At 43.0% G+C, this 21,076-nt stretch overlaps 1 protein-coding gene across 22 annotated transcripts in view; it reads left to right on the top strand.

The window, feature by feature from the left end:
• APBB2 (amyloid beta precursor protein binding family B member 2) overlaps positions 1 to 21,076 on the top strand; it is a 171,255-nt gene that overhangs the window by 54,852 nt on the left and 95,327 nt on the right. For 17 of the 22 annotated variants that reach the window (XM_083833255.1, XM_083833250.1, XM_083833248.1 and 14 more), the window contains 2 exons: positions 446 to 544; positions 12,258 to 12,367. In XM_083833255.1, the coding sequence (XP_083689381.1) occupies positions 12,322 to 12,367 (46 nt within the window). In that variant the 5' untranslated portion in view covers positions 446 to 544; positions 12,258 to 12,321. Of the gene's footprint in view, positions 1 to 445; positions 559 to 10,403; positions 10,501 to 12,257; positions 12,368 to 13,603; positions 20,515 to 21,076 lie in introns of those variants that run through there. The other 5 variants (XM_083833258.1, XM_083833251.1, XM_083833257.1 and 2 more) reach the window with 4 other exon arrangements.

Consider the following 21,076-nt stretch of genomic DNA (forward strand, 5'->3'; position numbering starts at 1 on the left):
AGTGTTTATGCATGGGGAAAGCCACAGGTCTGTAATGTGGTGCCGAGGGAGAGAGAATTTAAAGTGTGCTTTGTAGCTTGCGGCTCACGTGCCGAGCTGTCGTAGTCCAATGTCAGCTTATGCCACCTGCCCGGTTTGTGAGGATCCCTGAGCCGTAATATAAGGATCCAGGGGTCTCTGCCTCTATTCTGCTTTTACTTCTCCTGAGAACGCATTGCTAAATGCTGGTAGTTTTTAGGGGACTAACTGGAGATGATGTTGGGATTACTTGGTCACTTGCACTGCTCTTCTGGTTCCCAGGCTCGTGCCTCCTGCTGAAGTGGAGGGTGGCTGTGTGCATTTGTTCCATTAACCCTGACCTCCAGGAGCTCAGCAGTTCTCATTAATCCCTCCTTGACTCCTCATAAACAAAACCTCTAATATGCCACGTGTTTTTGTTTTGCAGCTTTCCTCATTTCTTCATTGTGACCTGAGCGGGTGTTGGTGCCAAGGTCTCGAGGGCTTAGTGCTCCAGTACGGACTTGCCACCAGCGAGCTGGGGAGGGTAAGTCATCTGCGGTGAGTCCGGGGATCTGCTGGGGTGGGGGAGCTCCTTCTGCACCTCTCTCATCTCAGGCACTGAACTCTGACCTCTTCCAGCACAGACAGGAGGTGTCTGTATTTCTACATATTACTTACACTATTTATCGTGATGTTTGTTAACAAAGATGTTCCAGCTCCTCTGCTACTCCAGCAAGAGCAGTAATTCATTTATTTAGTCTTGCATATTGTAGGTTTTTTCAGCTGTTTGTGCAACGAAGCACTACAGCTTTGCCTCCTCACTTGAGAAAGGATCGTGTGCAACAAAGGTGTGTTGTAGTAGTGCTGTTCCTCTGTGGTACCAGTAAATCTGCTGATGTGGACACCCTTGGTAGATTTCAGTGTACTTTATAGCAGAAGTGTGGCTTCCTGTGATGTATGCAACAGTTCAGGGTGGGCTTTGAAGTGGGAGAGAGACAGCGTCAGCTGCATTGTGTTACTGGCTGAGGTTATCTATGTGAAGGGACTTAGCAGCCTCTGGCACCATGGCTTTCCCTTCCTGCTTCCCAGCCTGACAGGCTGGGTATGCTTCTCCACACCTGGCAAGCCATGGGGCTTCTCATCCTCAGACGGAAGATATTTGAGAGGTCTGACATTGTCTGTCCATAAAGAGTGCTGAGAGCTGGGGGACTTCGGCTAAGCGTGTCTGTAGGTCTGGGCTCCATTTATGTCTTTCTTTAATTATCGCTGGAGTTAGAGCTGTGAAGATGCCTGATTTCCCCCATAGGAAACCCCAGAAATCTGCGTTGAGGAGAATGCTGGCTCTTGTGAGCATGCAACTGAGGGAACTTCCTTCAAAACAGAGCTTTCTCTTTCGTTCTTAACAAAATCTGTGTTCAGAATCTGACATCTGACTGTCGTGTTGGGAAAACTGTCACTGCTGCCCCCCTTGGTTTTCAGTGTACTGTAGTTACGGTCTATAATTATATGTGTATTTGGATTATTTACTCCTCAGTACACTAAGTCAAACCATGTTCCCAGCTGTCAATGGGCACTGAATAACCTGCTGCAGTTGTAGTATGCTGCATGCAGTCGCTTTCACGTTGTGGTGTTTGTAATCTTTGGCTGGGTTATAGTCTTTCGCAGTTGGGAAAGGATTGAATCTGACTCTAGGAGCCTGGTGTGCAAGCCCTGGCTGATGGCTCCCTGGTTATATGCTGTAGTTTCCTAATTAAGGTAACCCTAAGCAGGGTAGTGGCTTTTATGAGCCGAAGACTTGAGCCTGACACATTCGGTAGCAGAATAGGAGTAAGTACAAATCATAGGAAACCTGGCTTTGTCATACCCAGTGTTTGTGGCAGAAGTCGTATTAATTTTTTGTCCGAAGCAAAAAGTCACAAACTGCTGCCCGTCATGTGTGGGGATGATGCTTGCTGTTGAATCCAGGCGTAAGTGGCTCTCCAGATGAGGTGAAGCAGCTGAGGTTCTGAGTTGCAATTTCCTGCTGGGGCACAGTGGTTATCTGACCCCTTTTTCCAGGCAGAGTGAAAAGACCTGGCCATGTGATTTTAATAGTTTGGAGAACAGTGTTTTGTTTAGCTGGTTCTTGCTTGGTGTAACTTTTTTTTTTTGAGTTTTGAGATAATTTGGTTCTTTTTCTAACAGCTAGGAAGCTATTAAAGAAAGGGGTAATGATTAATTTGATCGGTAAATGTTTTTGGAGTTCCTCCTCGCTAATGAATGCTTTCAGACTGAGAAAGGGAGGAAATAAGAGCTGTGCAGCAGCCTGTCTACCTCTGGTCTTATTATCTGATAATGTTACTGTGGTCAAATTCTTGTGATGATCTAATGAGGAGGTGCTGGGATTTGGAGCTGTTGAGCTCCCTTCGCTGTCTCACATCAAGTTTTTTGTGTTACCTCGGAGAATTTGTGTGGTTTTGCTGCCAAAGGGAGCGCTTGAATCTCTGTACTTCCCCAGATTACTAGCTTTTGACTTTGTTCATTGCAGTGTTAGGCGTTGCAGAATCCGGTAGCCTGATGGAGGCTTTCAGAGCCTCTGTGGACCTGCAGCTCCGTGACCCCAGGTCCAACCAGGAGCAAGACTGAGCACGTAGCCCCACAGGGGCACAGCCAACCAAACACACTCATCTGGCTGCATAAATCAACGAAGGCAGGAACACTCGGCGGTTGTGCAAGCACAGACACAGCCAGTGCCCTCGCCCAGGCCCCTCTTGGGCTGACCAGGATGAGAGCTGTTAGTGGGAAATAGGTACACATCCCTGGGGTCAGGGCGGGCCACAAGCACCCCAGGAATGTGCCCGGATCCTGGCTGGAGGGTTGTGCAGCTGTGTGTGCTGTTGGTAATATTTACACATACACTGTATGTGCTATTTAAGGTATTCGCAGGGTGCAGTTGAGTTTTAAAGAAGGAATTAGAGGGGTATAGAGGCAAAAGATGTAGGGGATGGCCAGAAGCACCAAATCCTTCGCAGAAAGGTGAGGCTGAAACGTGTGTTGAAACATGCTAAGCTCCCAGTTGCTTGCCCGCTTTCCCTCAGCAGGATGGAGAAGTGGAAGGGTGAGAAAACGTGGTGGGTCAAGATAAAGTTGAATAGGTGAAGCCAAGCTGCGTGTGCAAGTTCCCTATTCCTGTAGGCAGTGACCCTCTTCGGTCTGAAGGGCTGACCTGGAGAGCTGCTTCCCTTGGCTCACCTGAGGTCCCATCCAGCCCACGGGGATGAGGTTCCCCTGGGACAGCCCTGGCAGGGGCTGGGTTGGTGTCTCTGGGGTAATCGGGATTCCCTCGCTTGCTGTTGAGCTTTGTTGTGGAGATGAGCTTTTCCTCACGTAACCGAACACGCAGCAGTGCTGATCAGCTTCAGGTGATGCTATGAGCTTCACTCCCAGGCGCTTCGTCTTCTGATAAAACACCCTGTAACCACAACATCTTGTGTTTACTGTGTGTATATAATATTTGTGTATGTAATAATTTTGGTTGCTTGTGCTTCATAAAAAGCAAAGCATGTGTTTAACGTGTCTATGGAACATGCTTTAAAGATCAAAGTCCACGCCAAGAACAAACTGTGTGACACAGCAATGGCTCGGGTTGTCCTTCAGGTGCATCAGCATCTTCCTCCATGGCCCGGTGAATAATAAGAGTTCAATTTTCACGACTGCATTTCTGCTGAGACATTAATTTCTGTAACGTGCGGGCCTCTTCGTTAGGGGCTGACCCAGAATCATTAGTTTTGCAGGCTCAGTAGAAGATCAATGGTTGCTGTCACCTCAGGCTGGACTTGGTGACCCCTCTTTACTTGAACAGTTTCTTACTGAGAGTCATTTCAAACTGTTGGGCACAAAGCCACACAGTTGGCTGAGTCTGACCTCCTGGCCCAAGTGTGGCCCAAAACACACGTGCTTGGTGAGATTTCATGGGGCGGTGAGAAGGCGAGTTTGTGTCCTATTGTGGTTGACCTCCTTTTGGCCTGTTTCTGCCCTTTCAGCTGGAACCTCAGGGGATGATCCGGAGCACTAACAACGTTTTGGCAAATGTGGTTGCAGAGCCGTGGTGGTAGCTCCCCAGTTGGGCCCTGCAGGTCTTTTTCCATGGCATAAAAGGCTGTCAAAAAATTTCTGCTGTATGTTATCTTCACTTAAGACTGGAAAGAATAGCTGCTTGTTTGTGGAAGATGCTTTTCACAAAATCAGGCTGCTTCTCTGGTGCCCGATGAGGCTCCTAACAGCAGCACTACGCAGCAGGTTGGGAAGGGAGCCGTGGGGAACTCCTCAAACTGCAGCAGGCGCGTGGCATGGGCTGTGGTTGTGCTGTCATCGTTCGTCGTCGCCTTTTCCCACTGGTAATGGCAGCAGAAGATGTAGTAGTGGGTAGTGTAGGACATGGTTCAGCCATTTTTACGACCTTGGTATATCATACTTCCAAAAAGAAATAAATTTCATGCTATACTGATAGTCCTTGCAAACCAAGGACACAGTTCTTGCCTTGGGGGAGGGCATCATGAAGAGGAGAGACCTAGAAAAAAATAATAATTGAGTCTGAGCTGGTGGTTTGTTGCTTTTTTTCACCAGACTCACCTCCTTTGTCAAACAATGTAAATTGGTGCCATGAGGTAGAAAGGTACAGTATTTTTTTGAAGTATGTTTAAAAGAATGTTCAAAGTATGTTTAAAGATAATCCTTTGTGGTTTTTTTATTATTGTTTTTAATGGAGTATTGTGTTACTCCATTAAGCCCAAGCCTTACTCCGTTAAGCCCCAAATGAGGGCCTGTCTCACAGCCACTGTGCAGTTGTCCACGTGTGTGACTGCAGCGACTGATGCCAGTACGGAGCTGGAGCAACAGGCAGAGAGGATCATGCCCACTGCGTAATTCAACATACAAAAAAAGATTACCAAGGTTTTTTTTTTTTGTCAATATACTAGCTATGGGTTTTGAATAGTCATTTAGTTAAGTGAAACTACAAATCCAACGTGCTATGGTTTGGTTGTCTCTTGTAGTCGTCATTTTTGAGAGATGGTGGGGTTAAAGAAGTACTCTGGCAAAAACTCCTCTATCGTTTTCAGTGTGATTACTACTTGGTAAACTTTTTCCAAAGTATTTCAGTCCGACATTGTTACATAAATCGTGAAGTTTTGTGGTAGAACTATAGTGGTAGTTTCTGTAGCTTTCTTCTAGAAAGATGTTTAAAAACAAAACACAACTTTTTTCTTCCGTATTTCATTAACTAGTCATAAATATTAGGAGTAATTTCTGCAGCATCATTGGAAAAATTAATTATTACTAAAATACTGCAGATTGTATGGCTAATGTACAGCTGTGAAGTCAATAGAAATGTTTGAACATACAGAAGAATAGTTCGGGTTGGAAAGGACCTTAAAGGTCACCTAATTCCAACCCCCTGCCACGGGCAGGGACACCTCCCACCAGACCAGGTTGCTCAGAGCCTCATCCAGCCTGGCCTTGATGTTGTATGGAAGTATCTAATGTCTCATTCATAAAACCTGTCAAAACTGGAAACCAAGGAGAGTTTTATTTTGTGTATGCTCTGTTTGGATTCTACAGTGCTGTTCTGTGTAAGTTCCTCATGACTTTCAGTTTCTTATTCTTTCATATCTCTGTGAGGAGGGAAAAAAAGACACACATACACCGATCCCCCTCAAATACAAAGCAGTAACAAAAAACCAGCAGCCCCCCCCTTCCTCCAAAAAAGGAGGAGTCTGAATTATTTTCTTTTCCAAAACGTAAACTGGTTGCCTACTCCTACATATAAGATTCTGTTCCTTTCTTTCATTTTCAGTCCAGGAAAAAAAAAAGGTACTGTTTATGAAGTTGGAGTTGTGGCTATTGTTTAGTTTATGGCATATTGAGACTTTCAGATACTCGCTTGTTCATGGCACCTAGACAAAGGGCTTTAAAAAAAAAAAGTGTAAATAATATCCTGAATCGTGCCTCAGAAATGGTTCATCTGCTTTCAGTCGTTGCTGGTTTCAGCAGCTTCAGAGCAGTAAGAAGTCAGAAATGGTGCAGAAGGCAGGTTGGGTAACCTGTTTAGAAAGTTTCATCCAGATTTCTACTAGATGAAAGTCGTTTTATGCTTTGAAACTTGATACCCCAAATCTTAGTTATCTTTTTTTAACTTTGTGTTCCAGATACGCTTGCTATTCAGTAGTCTTGCAGTTCTATAACCCTGCTGAATTCTAGTCCTGAGATTGTGGTTCAGATGCTTGTTCACCTCTTGGTGAATTCCACAGACAAATTGTGGACAATGGGTTAAAAAAAAAAGTCACCTAAGAGGACTAAACCACTGGGAAGCATCTCCCTTTCAAATGCTTAACCCCATCGTGTTATCCAGTTTGTGGCTTTGACGATGAAGCTCCATTAGCTTGTTGTTAGCTAATTATTACACCCTTCAGAAGGCTGTTCTTGGACCACATCTCTCTGATGTTAGCTATGTTCTAATTTCCAGCCTAAATTTAGTAATGACTGCTTTAGGTGCGCTTTCTTCTTGTGCCAGCATTACAGTTTTTTTGTTGCTTCTCTCAGCCATCATTTTGCTGTAAGCCAAACTCCTAATATCCCCGTACAAGACAAAAATCTGTTACCTTGATTATCGTCCAATTTCCCGTGTTTTCCATTAATCACTCCGGTGTGTGAGGGACCAGATGCTGCTGCGCTGCTGGGATGAGGTCTGGGCATTACCTTGTACAAATGCTCTGCAGGGGGCTGGAACCTGACAGCACGTTTTCCTTCCCTGCGAATGCATCGCACTGGGAACAGCGTAGGTCAGTGCCCTGCTGATGTACCTGGGTCTCTTTCTTCCATCATTTCCAAAGGCTTGCATCACGGCCCAGCACTGATAGCAGAATTTCTTAGCAATTCCCCGAATGAATGACCTTGTGCTCTGTGTTATTTCACTTTTTTACTTTCCTATTATGTTCCTTTCCCAGGCTTCAGCTTTCCTTTTGGTGATTGCATCACTCTCCTTGCAGAAGAGCTTCCATATTTGTGCCACCAGCAGATTTCACTAACACCTTTTATGACAAAGTCATTAATGACAATATGAATTGCAATTTTCTTTTGTCATCCAGTACTTTCAACCCTTTCCTATAACCTGTATTTCCTTTCCCCTCTGATTGTGGCCAGAAGTTCATAGTTTGCCTCTACTGAACCATTTGTTAGGATCTTTCCTTGTGTTCAGTCTCGTTACCTCCTCTGAGGTAAACATTTTGTTCTTCCCTCCATGCATCAGAGTTCTTTGATATCTTTGATAATTGTCCATTCCCTAAGTCTTTTTCTTTTTTTTTTTAATGATCTTAGAAAAATACGCTGCCAGAAGCTGCCTGGGCTTGTCTGGGCTGCTGAAGTTTGTATGTGTGAGATCAAAATCGAGCATGAAGAAAGCCTGTGCTAATGTCTTACAGCCTTCCATTGCCACAAGTAAAATAATACTTTGTCAAAATACTTTTGTTTCAACATCAGTCTTCTGCTGTGAATTATAAATTGTATTTTAGCCTGGTGTGTGTGTGTGTGTATCTGTATGGATATATATGTGATGAACATGATCTGTATAGATAAATATGCGGTAGGGCTCAACTTTTTTGAAAAGGATCCCTGCCTTGAGGTTTCAAAACACAACCTTCACTGAATTTGTTACTGCATTTGCTACCGCCAGGTCCCCAAGCAGCAGCAGCACCAGCCAGTGCCGGGGCTCTGGTGCATTGCAGACCGGGGATGTAATGCGCCAACTTAAATAGCAATAGGAGTTGAAAGTCTGGTGACAGGGGGATCGAGTAATAAGATTTGAACAGAATTCTTGTGACTTTATTTTGGTGTTTCATTTCAAAGGTAGAAAGAGTGGAGGCTGCTCGGGACAGCGATAAGGGAAGTTGCAGAAGGTATCTGTGGTGGCTGGTAATGGGACAACTCCAGAAGGAGCTGTTTAAAGAAACCATTTTTTGGTTTTGTTTATATTGCTGCTTTTCTGTCCTCGCACTCTGGAAACCAGCTGAGTTCAGCTTCATCTTATGTTCAGCTTGTCTTTTGAGGGCCTTCTAGTAACCGTGGGGGTTGGAAACGGCCCTGGCTTGAAGTCCGGCTCTCCTGGCAGCAGGTGGGATCTGCTTGCTCCCCGCTGCCCTTGGAAGGGTGAAATGCAGGGAGAGCCACTTAGAGAACATGGCTGCGAAGGGGTAAGGTGGATGAATGAACTGGGAGGTTGTCTTGAGAATAAAACGTAGTCATGCTCTTTCTTATGTTTCAGTACTTAATGGAGGATACCAGCAAAATGAAAAATGTGGTGATTTGGGCTTTGTTTTCCCATTTGAGCAGTTAATGAACATTTTGGGTTTAGCAGATGCGTCGTTTTGGAGAAAGAAATTGTAGCTCATCCCATTAGTTAATTGAGAGCTGGCAAGCATAGAAATTAAGACATTTTCTCATGTTTCTAGTACTATTTTTCTCTCCACTTCCAAGTTTTGCATCCGTTCTTAGAAGGACAGCAGCAACATTGTGTTTGTTCCTACAATATACAGGAAGAAGGTGGAGAATAGTGCTGAAATGCTGTAACAGAAGTCCCGGTTGTGCTTGAAAAGCTTCGCATGGAAAACAAAGGCACAGTGGCACCTGCAGCTTCAGAAGAAACAAACACCTTCTCACGCAGAATTACTGCCAGTCAGCTTTAAAAAACGCTTTTCTCTGATCTTGGTGCAAATAAGATTCAGAAGTTGCCATTGTAACCCTAAATAAACCCTAAATAAAAACAACCCTCTTGTTTTAGTCTTTGCTGGAAGATCTGTGGTAGCTGATGATGATTTCTCCATGCAATGAGGTCTGCGTGCGCACACGCCGTGGTCACTGCCCTCTGAGCCTTGCGTGCTGGCAGATTGAAAAGCAGCTGGCTGGGAAAGCTATGTGTTTTATTATTATTATTATTATCTTTATGGAAGGCATTCCCCTTACACATTCCCTGGCAGAATTATTTCCTGGTATTCAAAGCCACACTTTGAAGGAAGGATGGTGCATTTTGTCAGAATATCACCCAGAGAGCATTGGAATGTGATTTTGTTTTTTGAGTAGGTGCCCCTTGAGAAACTTCATGTAATGCCGTTTTCCTTTCCCTGCTGGGTGTAGCTGTTCTTCGTGGCTGCTGAATGATGGCGTCAGTCACGCTTGGGCGACTTCCCGTAGGTAATTTGCAGTCTTTTGTCTTTCTTCATATCCTTTTTCTTGGGCATCTGCTGGCAACCTATTGTACATACGCACTGGCCACCAGAACCTTGTAGATTGTTTGAATGCAGATGTAATTTATAGCAAATATTGATGGAGGGGATCCTGGGAAGGTTAAAGAGTCAACTGGCCATTTAATACTCTCATAAGCAGCAGCATACATGAACACATTGAAGTGTAAAAAAGGTTTAATGTCTTTTAAATGTATGGAGGTTGGATTATGAGTTTTGTGCTACAGAATTAAGTGAAGCAAACTCGATCCTATCCACCCAGTGTTTGGATATAACTCTTTGATACACATTTAAAACATAAAAAAAAAACACCACAGAATTGTATTTATTTTTTCAGTAGTGTCAGATTCATACAAGTAAAATGAAACTATAGTGCAGCAGTTACAAACACTAAGAAACGTAGAAGAGCTGCGACAAGCCCTGTAAAGATGATGATTTAGGAAGGTGACAGCCTCAGCAGAAAGTCAGAGCAGACTTCTTTGCAAGGTGATTTATGCCCCCGTTTACGCATGGTGATGAGTGGATCTAAGGTTTGTCACTGCAGCTATTAGAAATGCGAGGGCATCAGGTGAGGTGGGCGCTGGTTTCAGGTGGCGGGGATGAAATGGTGCTGCTCAGGCTTTGTGTGATGGCTGCCCGCAAGCGCGCGCAGCGCGGGGCTTCTCCGTGCCTTCACCTCGGAGAGAAATCGTGGAAGATCACCAAGAAAGGACAAAAATAATTCTTCAGGCAGAGTCGAATCAAAACACTTCTTGGAGAAAAATCATTAGACTATATGTGCATTTGTGTGTGTGTGTGTATATATATATATATATAGTTTTTCATTGAACTACAATGATGTAAAAGTTACTATAAAGGATGATTTTTAATGTGTTTTTGCAATAGAATAAAACAAAATAAACAGCTGTTAGAAAACAAAAAAAAAGCAGATTAAAAACTAATATTTTGAAGACCTGACCTGATGCATTAGGTACGCTTAGGCTTACCTCAGCTTTGTGTGCGGTTGTGGATATCTGGTTTGTGTACATTGAATAAACATATCTGCGTATATCCTACTGTGAAAGGCGTGTTTATTCTGCTCACAATTCAAAAAGCCAAGCTGCTTCTTCATTTATCTTAATTTTGGCGTGTTCCTGCTGGCACGTACAGTCCAGTATCCCTGTTGTTTTCCAGGACAGTTGAGTTACTCTGACTGTGTGGCACTGGTTTCCCAATTGACTTCTGACAGGTGGGCTTTCATCCAGGTTGTAAATTTCTGCCATTCTCATTTTATACAAAAACTGATGAAACCTCTGCTTTACTGAGAATGTATCTTCGTGTCGTCTTTTTTAGAGATTTGGGGATTGTTAAAATGTCATATTTTAAGACAGTTGTACAGCTGTGTCCCTACCTGGCCTCTTCTAGGAGTGATTTGTTCGCGTTGTGGCCATACTTCTTTAGGAAAACCTTATTCTAGTGTAATTCAGCTGTTTAAGAGCATGGTTATGGGGATTGGGAATTTTTGTTTATTTTATGATATGATGCAGACAGCCCCCTCCAATGCTGCCCTGCTAAGGAGGGAAGGAATGCAGTGTCTCAAATGTAGACGTTGGCTATAATTCAGTGAGAGTTACTGTATTAAAAAAGTGTACGCCTTCATTTTATTGTTTACTGCCCACTTTTCATCTTAACAACCAGAATTCCCCTTTTCAGATATAAGACTGTACGGGCTCACTGATTCACCAAACTTTCTCCAAGAAGGAAAGTTAAACAGGACACACTTTTTCAATATTGATTTGGCAAACAGTGGAGGTCTTTACCTGTTTTTTGCGCTGTCAAATACTCAGCCTTGCAGGTGTCTGTATTTCAGAGCTAATCCCCAGGGGCTGTAATGATGTTCTGCTGCTGCATTTGAAGTCACTTTCAGCACAGGGCTGCCATGACCCCATTTGCTCCACTTGCCCTCACTGAGCACCAATGCTACTGCAACCCCACTGAGCCAGTCCAGGACCTGATCTGGCTGAAATGCATCTTTGCGTGGGGTTTCCAGCTCTGATGGCTCCCGGACCGGCTCACCAGAGAAGTGCAGGGATGCCAATGGCAGCAGGAGGAAGAAGCGGGGAAACGCAGCGGGCTGGATTTGGGTTGACTGAAGCTGATGTAGAGCAACAGCTGGAAGGGGGAGAATGAAATAAAAATAAAAGTATCTTTATAAATCATGTGGTTGACGGGTAGTGGGTATTGGGAGACATCTGGGAACGTGAAGGTTATTCGGGTAGTCTGAGAAAAGGGTAAAGCTGAAAATTAACTTTCAGATTTTGTACTAAACCTTGCACTAAAGATGGAAACAATGGAACTTCTTGTTTTTAGGCTAGAAGATTTTACACTTGATATTTGACAGGTTTGGTAGCATTTCAGTTAAGATTTTGAATTTGTGATTTGTTATTCCAGGCTGACCCTAATATGTGTTGTACAATTCTTGGTCACTTGGGGATTTTGATACTTTAAGAAAACTGATGCACTAGTATAAGACTGCATTCATGTAAAGCCAGTAATGGTTTTAGAGATGGATTCAAAGCAATTACCTTTATGTTGCATGGATAAGCTTTGCTTCCATAGTGATCTGTTCGCAAACTTGTTGCTTACTGATTGCTTCACAAAAATTAAGATGTTGTTTAGTCTGACCCGCTGGCTGCCTGTATTTAAAGCTAAAAGCATACTCTTTCAGTGTTTGTTTTTCTGTTGGTATTGCGGGCCAAATTAAACTGCTGTATGACCTGAGACTTCTGTGTGCCTTAAAATTTATGTAAGCTTATTAATGGAGGCCAAGCACTAATAATAAATTTATGCTGCATGTATAGCACAGCAGTTCATCTACTCTGACAACATGACCATGAATAATTTATAAACGTAGTTATCCTGAAATTTGTAGGGGTCATTAGCATTTTAATGAAAAAGATACAGCTGTTGTACTAAATCTTCACTTGTTTTTTTCTCCTCCCCCAGCTAAGCGTTTCGATCCGTACTGGGAGAGCGGCTGACGGCGTGCGGTAATGTGCTGACTGGCACTATGGGCAGGCGGTACCCGGGGGCTCACTATCGGCCAAGCAGCTCACGTACGTATGCACTTGGTCTAATTTATTTGTCACTTTATTAATTTTGAAGACCGCTAAGTTTATAATTTTTTGAAACAGTATTTGTAAAAGGATGCTGACACACTCTAATCGATACACGCAGCTCTCCTGTGTGTTTACCCAAATGGTAAGTATATTGATTTATGTTCAAACTGCAAAGGCATTTTTGAGAACTTTGGAAAAAAGAATAATAAAACAAAAAAAAAACCCTTACAGTTTGACTTGACCAAGCCTACTGCCGTGTGCTGTGTTTTGTGTTCAGGGTCTCCAACTTCATTTATTACAGGGTTCAAAAGTTTAGCTGCTGTTCCTTCTCACTCCCATCCCAAGTTTTTAGTACCGCATACCTTCAAGTTAACAAACAGCTTAAGCCTATCCTAAAGCGTCACAGTGCACTATTGCTTTAATTGCTTATAACTGCAACTAACAACCCCAGTTTTGACTATTTATGTGTTTGTACATTGTTCACATTGTACTTTCTCTGAATTGTATCCTCCTGGATGATAGTACATTATCTTGTACTGAAGGCTGCCTGCTGTAAAAGTGGGGCTTCCTAGGGGGTCCTTAGCCATCAAGAAGGTGAAACTGATGGTGAGGTCCAGTATGCAGAACTTGACTTTGTGGAGTTTTTCTTAACCCCAAAGCTAAATTCTGGAAAACATGTTTACTCTCTGCTGCAGACTAGTCATAGGTGTCATGAAGGAATATGTTAAAATGGTTCTTTTGACATTTTAGATGGTACTTTTTCAAAGAGTTTGTCTTGGTTATTAACGTTGGGATATTGTCAGTGCTAGAACTGGGGGAAGAAGTGGCTGTTACAGCTCTGACACGTCTCTGGCAGTTGTGCAGGATGGCACTGATCTGTTTGAGTCACTTGATGTTATATCTAGGAACTGGCCTTCAAGCCTGGCCTCTCCGTGTATCCTGCAAGGCATGATATCCATGCCCCAGCGCAGTCTTGAAGCTCAGAGCTTTGAAACGATCCTTTGTAATGGTAGGTAGTTGAGTGTTTCCCATTTCTACCTAGACAGAACAAGTAATGGGCATTCAGTTATTGCCAGAAGAGCCTAGGATGTTTTCCCTGTTGTCTAGTTTAATAGCTGCAGACAGTGAAGAACTGGAATTGTTGGCCTGAGGAGAATGGGGTTCTCCTCTGGGGTTCCTCACGGGCGGTCAAACACTGGACAGGCTTCCTAGCAAAGTGGTTGATGTCCCGTGCCTATCAGTGTGCAAGAGGCACTTGGACAAAGCCATCAATAATATGTTTTAACTTTTAGCCCTAAAGCAGTCAGGCGGTTGGACTGGATGATCCTTGAAAGTCCCTTCCAACTGAACTGTTCTATTCTGTCATCTGCCAAGTCAGAGATTTGTGTCAGGAACAACTGCGAGAGCTCCTGTCTGAGAACAGTGATATCAAAACATCTACTTCGTGGTTGCTTTATTCTTTAGTTTATCCAAGTTTTCCCTTCCTTTAACCTGTCATGGTCTCTAAGCCAGGAAATTTGCATTCTTTTTTTGGTTTTGCTGCTGTATGATTTGTGCGACTTCCTGGTGCCTAGCGTAATAAGGGCTTTGGACATGTGACAGTAATGGCATCGAAATTGCCCAGTCTTTGGGAAATACATCTCTGATAGCAGATTAGATCCTAGTGAAAGTACTGGCAAAATACATCATTTTGCTTTTGTTTTCTTTGTGTAAGTGATGAGTAATTGCAGCATCTCAGTTACTGTATTTCAGGCATCACAGTTGTGCAAATGAAAGAATCGCTTTACCCTCGTTTTCTTATCTTCATGTTGTACTGTTAAGGACTTAGTGCAGTCTTAAGCCTTTGTCTCTGACTTTTCTTTTGTCTGTCTGTATGCATATAGATAGCCACCTTTCTGTAAGTAAATAAATTCTGTGAGGGGAAGAACTAGGTGCGTGGGGAGCATGCCAGTTGTATTGCTCCTTTGGTGGTAAGATGACCTTTCAGCCGTTTATGACACTGACTGCTTTGTTGAATTATTTTGTAAATTTAGTAAACGTACTGCGTAGTCTTAGGAAAGGAGCAGAAGGTTTTATATGCAAGGAAACATAACAGTTTAAATAGAAAACAGCTTATTTGAAGTCCAGTGCTAGGAAATGTATTGGAAATACAGATGCTGAAGGTATAGAAGAAGCGAGATGTTTAAAATATAAAATTGAAAGTGGTGAATTTAACAGGTGCCTGCTAGTTTAGACTTTTTAAATGTGTAGTTAAAGAGAAGTGATGTCTCTTGATTATTACTGTGAAGAAAGCAGTCTTGGGTGTTTCCTTGTCTCTGCTTAACACTTCTTGTCTTGACTTTGCACTCGACAGGAAGCCTCCCCTGTGTGCTGTTTTGGTGGTGGTGGTTTTTTTCTGTGCTTTTCTTATGAAAATTACAGACTTAACAATGTGGAAAATCTCCAGCTACTGAGAAGCTAGGTTTTGTAAACAGACTTCTCCTTCGTGAATTTCTTGTAAGCTTCGTTCATATTTTTATCTTTTCTAATATTTGCTCGTAAAACGACTTTTCTGCACAGGCTGCAGCAGCCCTCCTGCAAACACAACAGTTGTGTTGTTTAGGTAGCCTCAAATTTTCTTTCACACCGGCTAAAATTTTGGTTCTGCACACCAGAGCAAAAGGCTTCTGTATGTCTGATACAGCTTTCTGATGTGATGCCTGTGCATATTCTGTCCCTGGAATAATAGTTAATTTGTATTAGTTACTCGTAGTGGTTTGTACAATACTAAAGCTGAAGCAAAGAATTTCTGAGAAATTGGAATTGATTTCAGTGCCATTTTGCCTTGCATGCCCTCAAAGGCTTGGGCAGGGTTCAAATTAGAATTAAATGCACAGCAGTTGTATTTTCTGAGATTGCTGTAAAAACAAAAGCAAGCCCTCATTTTTTCAGAAGACTTGAGAAGCGAGGAAATGCAGGAATTTCTGGGAGGTAGTTTCGGTACTCGCTGACCTTTGGAGTATGCCAGGGTGGAGGCACGGTCCCATGTCGGCACTTGCTGGAAGGGACCTGCTCGCGCCTGCGGCTCCGTCTTCGTCCTTTCCTTCTGCAGAAGACAGCACCACGTCTGCCTCACGTAAGTCACTCTGAGGAGCTCTTTGATTTGATCTGCAGTTTCCTGTCCTGTATCTTCTGGCCTTTCCAGACCTCCGTGTAAAGAGATCTTAGTGTGAGACTCAGGTATCGGCACTGCTCGGGTCATGCTCAGGAGGTGCAGTTCTCATAAAGTTGCTGACAAGCTGCATAAAATCATTGTATCTTAGATGAGGAAAAGGCAGGACTACAATTCAAGGAGTACAACTTACAAAGGTACCCAATGGCACATACGTTGCTCTCCCCCTTAAAGCCTCTCTCGTTTAGGTTCCTACCTTTCTTAGGAAGCTCTGTGGAGTCTTGCGTGACAGCTTCATCAAGGTCCCTTGGGAAATCCTGGCAGAGCCCCAGGACAGGTGCTGGATCCCACAGATAAGAAGTTATGTCTGTAGCACTGACCTCCTTTGCCAGCTGACTTGGAGCCTGTGGAGAAAAACCTTCCTTTACGAACCATGGGTGCATATTGTCACTTCTCTTTATTTCTTAACACAGTTAAATACTTGCAGGTCACTGCAATACGCCAGATCCCTGACAGGTCCACTTCTTCTCAACAATAAAACTGGAGAAGAGTTCCCTGAAGCTGAAGGTTTCCCGGTAGCTCTGCTGGACTTCCATGGATGACCACCACCTTATGGGGCTGTGCGTTGTGTGCTCGTCTCCTTTCACGGGAACTTTGATTCCCTCAGTGTAAAGGCACCTCGTGAAGGTCTGTGAGTTGTAGGTGGTGACAGCACAAGAGGAACGAGCAGAGAGTATTATAGCTAGCACATCGAGACCCTAAGACTCCCTGCTGAAATCCAGGCCAGTAATGCTAGCAGCTTGTTCTTTTCCACTTGTTTGAAGACTTTCACAGCCAAGTTTGTTGAAACTGAACACACTTTTAGACACACTTTAGAGGAATATAAATGTCAGTAAGTGCCATTGCTTTTTTTATTATGTTCTCCTTCCGCTTTATTATGGATTGATCTGTTTGGTTTATGGGGACCATAAAGAAAATAGGCATGCAATAAAGCATTGACTTTATTTATAAGCATGCCCTTTTGTTTTATATAAGAGTTCTGTGGGTAAAAGTTTCTCATTGTAGTACAGCAGCATTCTCAAGGAACTTTACTTGCTTCAGTAGGCCAAAATTAAAGTTATCTCTATATTCTAGTACCATAATAACACTTAGGGGAGTTAACTATGGGGTATGGCCCTCTTAATCATCTCGCAGCTGTCTGTCAGCTTAAGCAGTACTGCAGCAATTGGTATAGAAACTGTTTCCGTGTGGTGAAGTATTTCCTGTTTGTCCCATTAAGGTTTGGTTGAAGACAATACGTAGTTTTACTGGCAAATTTTGAGTTTGGCTGAAATTGTTCCTTGCGTAATGAACCTTATTTTAGTTTGGCTTTTAATGGAAGGACAAATCACAAACTAAAAATGTGGACGTGATTTCTGGTTTGATGCATCCTCTGCTCTGAAATACATCTTACTCCATTACTGGGAACAAGGGATATGTGGGTAGGATGTGTGGGTCCAACTTTAAGACAGTTTTAGCAGATGTGTACATATAATCACCTTGCTTAGGTTAGATACAGAATGTTTCTAATGGAAAAATGGCCTCTTTTTCTGGAACAGAATGAATTTTGTCAATGTGCAAAATCTGTAGTTCCCTCTCCTTGATAGCTCTGATCATCTCATTTTACAAAACCTGGCAATCAATTTAATTCTCTGTTCTAAGACTTGTAATTTTTTTTTTGCTCGCTTGTCTCAATTTACTGTTTGCAATTTGAAATGATTTGCAAACACCATGAATGAATGAAAATAGGGGGTTGATTCTTTACATAGAGTCTAAAAATATATACACATTTATTCTTTTTTTCATATAGAGTTATGGAGAGTTTTCTGAAAGGTTGTCCCATTTATTTAGTTTTCAGATTTATATTTCTAGAGCCCAACTTGACGTTAAGCACAATCTTATAGTAACAAGAAAACAGTGCAGGTGTGCCATGCTCTTTCAAATGTATTTTGAGTTATCAGCTATGAGGTAATTGCTGGCTCAGAACTATTACTGCCAGTCTGGGTAATTTGAGGGTAAAAACATTTCTGGATAACCTTATAAGAGCTTAATGTATAACTAGCCATAAATTTATTATATGTAATTCAAAGGGCAGCTGAAGTTTGTTGCAGGTGAAATCCTGATTCCAGGCCACCAGGAACTTAATTGCTAAAATATATTCTTTTAAAAAGCGAACCTGAACAGTCTGCGTTTGTGTATATACAGTTAGTTGTTCCTGGAGAAGCTGTTTGTGCTCAGGCATATGCAGTATGTTTTGTAGGCTTTGTGGGAATAGTAAAGCGTTTGCAAACTGCAAACAGCAGGCTCGCAGTCAACATGTGTGAGAGGTGGGTAATGATAATCATAATTTTTTTTATTTCTTGTTCAGCACAGATGCTGTGCTGGAACTGAGCTCATCCATCACATCTGACAGGGGGTCAGTTAACATTTTCTTTGTTTTTTCTCCTTCTGTTAATAATGCTGTCACCTGTGCTAAATCTTTTCTCTACTTCTGTTGCCTGTGCCTCCTGACCCAAGAGGCTGGTGCTGCTGAGCTGGTGCCATCACGAACAGGTGGGATGCCGGTGTTGTGGTGGATCTGGCCAGCTTCTTTAACCCTGGTCAGGAATAAATCATCTCTTTAATAGATCTGCTTCCTGGTTTAGGGGTTATCAAATGATCTAAGTTAAATTTATGTGGAGCCTCAAAATTCCCTGGTCTGCATTCAGCCTGAATCAGTCTAAGTCATTTTATGTGCCAGATCCGTGACCACTGATTCCCTTCTGTTGTTTTATTAAGCACCCGGATAGACTGCCTGTCCTGCATAGCATTTTGGTTGCTTTGGTTTTCATAATTCTGATCAGGTCTGATTACGTATTATTTACCTTCAGAATTAGTAAGTGTTTTGGGGAGGCACTTGAGACTGAAGTTGCAGGATTTAGAAGACCAAGTCCTTCTTACTTTGTTGTTCTCTACTGCAGAAACTTTAGTTACTATTTCTGAGCTTGTCTCAGTCTCTGTAAGAGAGAATGAAGTGTGAATGCTTGCTCCTTAGAGTAAAGCATACATATAAAGTAGGGTTGTTTGTAATTAACAGCTAGTCTGAGGTATGATCTTTATTTGCAGAGATTGAGTGGTTAATACCTTTAATAATAAAATAAATAAAAGACACTAAGGCTCAGGAGTTTTATTTACACTATAGGATAAAAAAAAAAAAGGCTGAAGTTTAGTTAATAAATGTCTGAAAATTCATGGATCACATGGCAGAAGGTCTTAATATCTTTGCTTTCCAGTAGCCAAAAGATAAAACACGCTCCGTCTCCTTGCTGTGACAAGCCTGGTTTTGCCTGCCAGACTTTTCCATTCTGCATAGGGGTGAAAATCTGATTAAGGGAGAAAATCGAATTTGGAGAAGACTTGGTACCTTGTTTTTCCCCTCAGTAAATGCTGGCTTAATCCCGATGGCGTGTCATGGTTACGCCTTCTGTAAAAGGCAGTGCAGCTCTTTGTTCCCCCATGGGGTTGCTTGGCTGAAGAACGCTCCAAGCAGCGTGAGATGACCTGGGGTAGTCTGCAGCACGGCGTTTGGCTTCCTCAAATCTGTACTGCTCATTTACGTGCGTCAAGCTTAATGAAATTATAAGGAAAGAAGCAATACATTTAGCACATTTCTTGGTTATTTTTTTTTTTCCGTTGTAGCTGCTAGAATTTGTTTTGTGAGGTATTTTGTACCTTGCTTCTTGCTCGGTGAGGAATTGGACTGGAAGGATGGGAAGTAGGAAGGAAAAAATGGCACAAGAGAGGGTGTGCTCCACTGAAGCGCCAGAACTCCTTGCAGGACCTTAAGTTGTCTTTTCCATAAAAGCCTTATTGAAAGGCAGATCGACATTATGGATTTCCATTCATAATCAGGAGAACACAACCCTGCTTCTGGGCTGTTGCAGTCAGTTGGCAGCGTGGTCAGCTCTAAAGGGAGAAATGTAATTTTGTGGCAGCAGAGGCTGGCAGGCGGCCGCTTGGGGAAACGGGAGCCAGGAGGGGAAGCGGGTCGCTGGATGGTGGTTGCAGTGGGGCTACGTGGGCAGAAGCGGCTGGAAATGGGAGAAGCTGCATTATTAGCAAGCAGGTCGGGGAGGTGATTTTGTTGTGGTGTGAGGGCAGAGCCACGGTGGGTGGAGGAGGCGGTGGTGATGCCCTGCTTGAGCTTGACTAAGCGGTCTCGAGAGACCCCTCTCATCCTCAGCAGCTCAGAGATTCACGTGGAGGAGTCTGCAGATGAGTGTGAGGGCACACGTGCAAGCTGCTTGCAACCCTGCTCCTTTCCTGCTCTTGTGTTCCCAAAACTGCTCTGCGCCCTTTCAGAGTGCAGGGCTTAGCTTGCTTTGCTGGCTTTGCTGAGCTTTCTCCCTCCGGCTTCCGGGCTTGGTCCAGCAGAGATGTCACTGCTGGAGGGAGCCGGGGGAAGAAAGCCACTGGCTGTAGGAACACCCTTGGTTACTGTCATTTACCACAGCACTTCATCCAAGCCTTTTTCCCCCTCCTTTTTCCCTTCTGAAAGCGTTTAATATCCCCTGGAATTTGTGTAGGTACATGGGCTAAAAGGAGCACTTGATTTGAGATCTTTTAGTCTCCATCCTGATTTCAGCTGTGTTAATGTAAGTCTAGACTTCATTAGGAGGTTTTCAGCTGAAGTCTGTTTATTACCATTTAGCTGGTTCTAATTGAAGAAAAATGGAGATGTGAGAAGACTGTGCTAGGATACTTAATTATGAATTAATGCTTTAACATTGCCATTTACCCTTTGAAGCTGGGGGATTAGCTAGTGCCAAGCTGGAACCATTTTCTCCACCTGCTTAGGCTTTAATGAGGTGAAGTCTGCAGGACCTATGGGTGTAGCCCCACAGCTTGATTTTGTCATTAAACATTTTGTCGTCAGCAGACAGCCTTGCAGAAGGGAAATCTACTTTATGGAGAGGTTTGTATTATTTTTTTCCTACATTCCCTCGATACAACAGCAGCAGTACTCATAGGTGCACAGAAATGCCTTGGCTTCCAGCGTATGCATCACTTGCATCCAAACCAGAGACTACAGCAGAAGTGGCTTACCTCCAAAAAGATGGCCATGAAAGGGACCTGTACAGGAGGCAGCTGTCTTTTTTTTTTTGTGATTCCCTCCAGTTGGATCTGCCCTGCGGGCTATACTTACTGGTTTCATATGCTGGATCTCATTCTGCAAATTGTTCATGAATATGCCTTACTGCTGTTCTGCTGTTGGTTTGTTTTGTTTGTTTGTTTGTTTTAAACCAATGCTGGTGTAGTTTCCTCAGTAAATTATGGTAGAGTAATTGGCAAAAAAAAATTTGCTAATCTGATGATGTTTTCTGCTCTTAATAAAACATGCATTAAGAAAAATTATGTCTGTGTTAGTTTTAATTACTTGCTCTTGGTAGTTGTAGACCAGTGTCTCCCATACTTTGATTATCTAATAGCTTTGAAAGCTCAGTAGATCATCACTGTTATATTATCAGGGTTTGTTT

The sequence above is a fragment of the Anser anser genome (genome assembly GCF_964211835.1).
Source record: "Anser anser genome assembly, chromosome: 4".
NCBI classification, from domain to species: domain Eukaryota; kingdom Metazoa; phylum Chordata; class Aves; order Anseriformes; family Anatidae; genus Anser; species Anser anser.